Consider the following 6,513-nt stretch of genomic DNA (forward strand, 5'->3'; position numbering starts at 1 on the left):
GATATGTATGGACGACTATTATGTGTGCTACTCTATGTTAGGATGATTATGCTATGCTTATATATCTTGATATGCACATCTCCATACCATGCTTGTTTCCTAAAGATATTGGGGGAGCTTCTCATGTTTCACAAAATGGTGCACTTTGCATTCAAACGCAAATTCTCCAAGTGCACACATTATGGGGGAGCTTTCGTAATATCTTATATGGAATCAAGGTTTAGAGCTTATCATAATATCTATTTGTGACTCTAGCTCGGTTTGTCATCGTATACCAAAAAGGGGGAGATTGTAAGGGTATTTCACCCTTATCCATTATTTTGGTAACGATGACACCGTGCTAAAGTATTTGGCCTAATATGTTCTCAAGGTTAATCTCAGGTATTAGGCAATGAGGCATAAATGGTGTATCAAAGGAACAAGAAGGCTAAAGGAGACCCCCCACTTCAACAACAATCAAAAAGGGGTCTACAGCAGAAATCCGGTCTGCAGCCCGGTCCAACCGGCCAGCAACCGACTGTCCGGCATACGCACCGGTCAACCAAGTCGCCAATCGGGGAAGTCCGGCGCACGACCCGGTCGGCCGGTCGCCAACCGGGCTCTTCACCAGAACGCAGCGAGTCCGGTTGCCGACCGGTCAACCGGCCTACGGACCGGCGAGTCCGGCGCACGGCCCGGTCGACCGGTCGCAAACCGGGCGCCAACCGGCCGCTAACCGGAGGAGCTCCAGGACCAGCAAAAGGCGTCCGGTCATCGGTCTGCCGACCGGCCTCACCACCGGGCTGTCCGGTCGTGGGTCTTGGCCAGACCGGGTTTGTCGAGGAGAAGCTGAGGTGGCAAGTGGCAACGGCCATATTTCGAAGAACACTATAAATAGCCCTTCTCCTACCTCTAGACAGCTAGGCAACACATTACAAGCTGTTCTTGAGCTCTCTCTCTCTTACTCCATTGCTAGAAACACCAAAAGCCTCAGATCTCCCTCCTCCTCCACTCAAACTCAAATCCCTCCGGGGAATCATTAGAGGAGGACCCGATCTACCGTTCTACCAAGCCAAATCTCATTCCCCCTTGTATTCATTGAGAAGCTTGCTTCCTAGGGTTCCTTGGAAACCCTAGGTAGGCAAGAGGAGTCCGGAAGCATCCGGGCTGTGGATTTGCTCCGGGCAAGATTGTGAAGGTTTGGAGGCTACCTCAAAGTCTACCACAAGTGAGTGAGCTATTCCTTCGTGGGATAGGCTCCGGAGAATAGGGTGAGCCTTCGTGGCGCGGGGAATCCTTCGTGGGACCTCCACTCCTCCAAACGTGACGTACCTTGTTGCAAAGCAAGGGAACACGGGAATACATCCTCGTCTCCGCGTGCTATCGGTTATCTCTAACCGAACTCCTTACTTGTGATTTAACTGCCTGTGAGAGCCTTCGTGCTCGAGTTAGTTGTATCCTCATATAGGTTGCTTCACCTAGTTTGCATTAGGCTCATTTTATATTCCGCAAAGCCTAATATTGCAAAGAAAGAATTAAAATTTGTAGAATCCTATTCACCCCCCCCCTCTAGGTTTACCATCTCTATACTTTCAGCAGCCTCTGGGTCGACGTTGAACTCCAGTGGTGGTGGAGATGGAGGTGGAGGTGGAGATGGTGGTGGAGCCAACTGGCCGCCGCCGGCGCGGCTCATCATTGCGTAGGTGCTGCGCAGGTGACGAGGCATGTGTTGCGGCGAAGAAAGGGATGTCGGCGGCTGTGGTGGCGTCCATTGAGCGGAGGAGGCCTTTTATTTGGCGCTGGCGACACAGGAAGAGACGGGAAGAAAGCGTGGGAAGAGTCCAGAAGCCGTGGGAAGAAAGCAGGAACGCGCGGTAGCGTGCGAACGGCGGCGACGCGTGGAGGAGGCGCAACTCCGACGGGTCGTCTCGCCTGCCCCTCCGTCAACATTAAGGCAAAGCTGCGACGCTTTGTTCATGTGTCAATGACGCTTTGGGCCCGCCACTCCCCGATTCGCTTCTCGCTCTGTCCGGAGCGTCCAATGTGGAGCGGGGACGGGCTTGGGGTGGCGGACAATGTATTGGGGCGCACGATTGGGGCCGAAAAAACTGTTTGCCACAAAAGACTTTGGAGGACGCGACTGGAGATGCTCTAAGAGCATCTCCACCGGCGCCCCCCATAGCGGTCCCGATAGCGATTTGGGGGGCGTGAGCGAAAATGGGCTCACACCGGCGCGCCCCAAACGGCGCCGGCGATTTTTCGAGCCCAATAGAAGCACCGGCAACCCCGTGCCGGCCCCTTGGCCAAGGGCGCGAATCGGGCGCGCCGGCGCCTCGCGATGCTGAAAATTTTGGGCGCGAGGAGCCGCCTGTCAGCCACACATCCCAAAAGTCGACACCAACGGGGAGTGGTGGGGCCGACGCGTCAGCGGAACATTCAATTTTAACCTAACCATCGCCTACCTCGCGACGGGAGTTATTGGGGCGCAGCGGCGGTGCAGTTTCCGCAGACGCGCAGCGAACCGTCACGTTGCGCCTTGCTCTGCGTGCCAGCGTTAATGAGCGCCACCGCTCCCCCGCCTCCCATCGGCCTATAAAAAGGGCCGCCTATCATCGTCCCTTTGACACACAAACCCTAGCGCCTCTCTCCCCAACTCTAGCCGCCACCATCTGAAAGAGATGACGCTTTGTCTGGTCGAGGCCGAGGTCGTGGTCGTGGTCGCGGCAGAGCTGCACGCTCGCCGTCGCCTGCGACGCTGTTGTATTCATCATCGGATCTACAGGAGGAGGAGCGGCGAGTGGTGTTCGAGTTCGTCATTGTCCTTAAGGGCGACCCACACGACATCTAGAGGTTGCCGGACACGTTCGCCGACTTCATCGCCGGCGACCAGTCGGGCTCGCTGCATCTACGAGAGGCTGCCTGCGGCTGCTGCCGGTGGATTGTGTACGTGATCTACGACGCGCGCGGCAAGATGTACCTCCACATCGGCTGGGAGAAGTTCGCGTGCTACCACCACCTCGAAGCCGGCTTCGTGCTCATGTTCTCCTACCTTGGCGAGGAGAACATGACCGACAAGGTGTTCGACGAGACGCGCTGCCGCCGCCACTACCACAGCGACAACACCGAGGAGGACGACTACTAAGTGTTGTTTCTTCGCAACAAAAATAGGCACGCATGTTTTTGGACATTCTTCCTCAAAAGAACCAACATGGGCACCGTCAACAGTTGGATTTTTCAGTTTGGGCGACTGTATGTGCCTACGAGTGTTCTTTCTTGGCAGTGAACACACGAAACATGCGATGACCGGCCTAGTTAGGTTTAGTTATTTTGCAATGTTATTTGTGTCAATCATGGTTCAAACTATGTATTAGTTTGTGGAAAACCATGTTCCAAATTATATCTTCGTGTAAACCATGTTTCCAATTATGTATTAGTTTGTGGAATGTTTATTCTCTTTATTCGATTTTCTATGCTTTTATTTGTGATTTTAATTCAAAACATCTATCGGGGCTGCCGGTTTGGGGGCACCGGTGTGGGAATAGCTCCCCCAAATAGAGCATGTAGTGCCGGCGTCCCCCATACGGAAGTGCCGGCGCCTCTGCCGACGACTATTTGGGGGCCGCCGGTGGAGATGCTCTAAGGGCATCTCCAACGCGGCGACCCATCCCGCGCCCGCGCATCCCGATGGGTCCAACTGGACAAATCCGCGGCCCAACGCGGCCACACACCGTAAATGCGGATGACCGGCCGCGGCGTCCAGAACGACGCAAACCCGGCCCCAATCTGGGCTAGGTTTGCGTGGCCGCGGATGGCACGCGGCGTCTGGTCGCTCCCCGTGCCAACGACAGCGAGGCCAGCAGCCGCCGCCGTCCTCCGCCGGCGCTGCGGGCCGGAGGAAACCGCGGCGGTCTCCACATCGGAGAGGCCGTCCGCGGCGGCACGGCATTGGCGCAACCCGCGCCGCTACTGCTGCTGCCGAAGCAGGAGTCCCCGAAAGAAGACCCCGACCTGCGCGCCGCTCTGGCGCTGTCGGTGGCGGAGGAGGAGGCGAAGTGGCCGCATCTCGCGGCGGCCATTCGCACCTCCGCGATGGAGGAGGAGGCCCGGTCGAGGACGCCGAGGCCTGGGCTTTGCTCGACCAGGTCCGCGCGGAGGAGGCAGCGGCGCAGCGGCAGGAGGAGGCCAGGCTCCGCCGCGAGGAGCAGATGCGGCAGGAGGCCAGGCGCCGCGCGGAGGAGGAGAGGCGCCAGAAGGCCAGGCGCCTCGCCTGGCAGGAGAGGGAGCTGCGCCTCAGGGAGGAGGCGCAGCTCCGGACCCGCACTCCGCCTGGGAGGAGGCCCTGTGGTCTCCATGGCCGGAGTCCCCGGCGCGGTTGAGCCACAACAATGCCTCGCCGCCCGGGGACGTCGTCGACGCCAACGGCGACGACCCCCACAGGGACTAGGCGGCGCACCGGCGGCCACCGTGTCCTTGTCAAACCCTAATAGAGGGTTTTTTTATTTGTTTTTAATTTTAAAGCCCATGTAGAGGGCTTCTTTTGGTAGTTAAATTTGCCCAAAATAGGGTTTATGTACAAATTTGCCCAAAATAGGGCATATGCTTAATCAAATTTCGTTTAGATTTATATTTTTGATTTGTTTTCGATTTTCTTCACATTTGCACAGCGTCCGCACGGTGGGCACATCGTGCTACCCAAACGGACACGCGGACGCGGGCCACTATCCGGGAGTCCGCGCGGTCACCCAAACAGTCCAAAATGGACGGCCCAACACGCCCGTTTGGGTCGCCGCGTTGGAGATGCCCTAAGGTTATCTTGTCCATACAGAAAATATTTAAAGACAGGAACAGTGACATAATAGAAATCCATTTGGTTTGGAATTTTCACAGTACCTCGTCTGATTTTGAAGTACTATTAACAGCCACGAAATAGTGCACACTGCAACCAGAATCCATCATTTCTTATGAATGACAAGCGGAACCGATTACTATGCAGTCTATGCTGGATGCCTGGAATATTAACGACAGATCAGAAGCTCTTCTTCTGGATGGAACATCACGGACTGATCAGGAGGAGATGTTCTTCTCGATACGGATGTGGAGAGGGAGCTCCTTGGACGCGGCAGGCCCGACGAGGTAGCGTGGCGGCACCATGAGGTAGGACGTCAGGTCCTCCAAGGCGACAAGGCCCGGCGACGAGCTGCTCACCGCCTCGACGTCCGCCAGCACGGTGTCTGTCTTGCGGTTCGCCGCCGACCCCGGCCCCGGTGGCGGCCCATTGGCCCACATCTTAACCGTGTACCGCGGCAGCATGCACGTGTCCGCCCGGACGCAGACCACGGACACGACGGTGACGGCGCCGAGCGCGGAGAGCGTGAGGAGGAACACGGGCCCGTGGCGCCCGTCGTCCCCGGTGACGACGATGAGGCGCCGCGGGGGGCACGGCACCGGCACCTGGATCTTGTTGGGCCTGCCGCAGGGGACCCTGTGCACGGGCACGGAGTGGGCGGCGGAGAGGTGCGCGACGAGGGCGGACGGCGGGGCCGCGAAGCCGCAGCCGGGCTCCGTGCACAGGCACGGCGCGTGCAGGCAGGCGCTCTTGTGGTCGCTGGCCTCGTAGTAGGCGACGAAGCGGCCGCAGCCCTCGTGCGGGCACTCCACCCTTGCCGCCGAGACGACGGCGTCCATGGCCGGCTCGTGGTCGAACGCGCCGCCGTGCTCGCACCGACGGCACTGGTTCCCCGGCAGATCGGCGACGCAGCCGCCGCAGGCCAGATGCCCGGCCTTACACTGTGACAGATCGAAGCTGCTGAGACGCGAACCGATAGTCGAAATTAAGAGAGCGAGAAAGAACGAACCTTGTGGACGGGGGGCTTGAGAGGGGAGAAGCAAAGGGGGCAGTGGAGAACCGAGATGTCCATCTTGAGGGTGACCTCCACTCTGGCCCCGTTCACCTCGGCAACGACGGCGCCGCCGGCTCCATCGTGCACGACGACTTCCTGCTTCACCGCCGAGCCGTTGGGCAGCTGCTCCACCCTCTGCTTCTTGGCGCTCTGGTCGCCCTGCCCCATGGCCGACGACGGCGAGCCCCTGTCCCTCCCCTCGGTCGCCATTGCTCAGATCTGGAAGTACAAGAAGCTCGAGCGTTTGAGGGAGTGGCGTGTGTACTGTGAACAGAGAGGCTGAAGAGGAGTGGTACCGGTGGACGAAGAAGTGGAGAAGTGGGCAGGCAGGTGGAATCAGTTGTGGTTTTCTGCTGAAAACAAAAGGAAGAAGCTAGTTCCTCTCCCCTTCCATACTCTCTTCTTCCACCAGATCCGGGGCCGCTGGCCCCTCCCCTCTCTTCTCCGGCTTGCCGGCGTTGAGCAGGGCGAGGGTCCCACCCTTGTGCAGTAGTAGCTAGGTGTAGCTTCTTGAGTTTGTCCCTTGGTGGCGTTTGGCTTCATGCCTGTTTGCTGCTTAGCTCTCATGCTTGTGAGCAGCATGAGTGGAGCTCCGATCCACTCCTTCTGCCCCCTTCTGAGGTGGGAGGTGACT

General features: G+C 58.2%; 1 protein-coding gene across 1 annotated transcript; it reads right to left on the reverse strand.

Moving 5' to 3' along the window:
* Window positions 1-4,827: 4,827 nt before the first annotated feature.
* Window positions 4,828-6,224, reverse strand: LOC127340901 (E3 ubiquitin-protein ligase SINA-like 3). Its single transcript, XM_051366675.2, has 2 exons — window positions 5,835-6,224; window positions 4,828-5,766 (listed from the first exon to the last, which is right to left on the reverse strand). The coding sequence occupies exons 1-2, from the start codon at window positions 6,087-6,089 to the stop codon at window positions 5,044-5,046; spliced, it is 978 nt and encodes a 325-aa protein (XP_051222635.1). The 5' UTR covers window positions 6,090-6,224; the 3' UTR covers window positions 4,828-5,043.
* Window positions 6,225-6,513: the final 289 nt, after the last annotated feature.

Source organism: Lolium perenne, chromosome 3, assembly GCF_019359855.2.
Source record: "Lolium perenne isolate Kyuss_39 chromosome 3, Kyuss_2.0, whole genome shotgun sequence".
Taxonomy (NCBI): domain Eukaryota; kingdom Viridiplantae; phylum Streptophyta; class Magnoliopsida; order Poales; family Poaceae; genus Lolium; species Lolium perenne.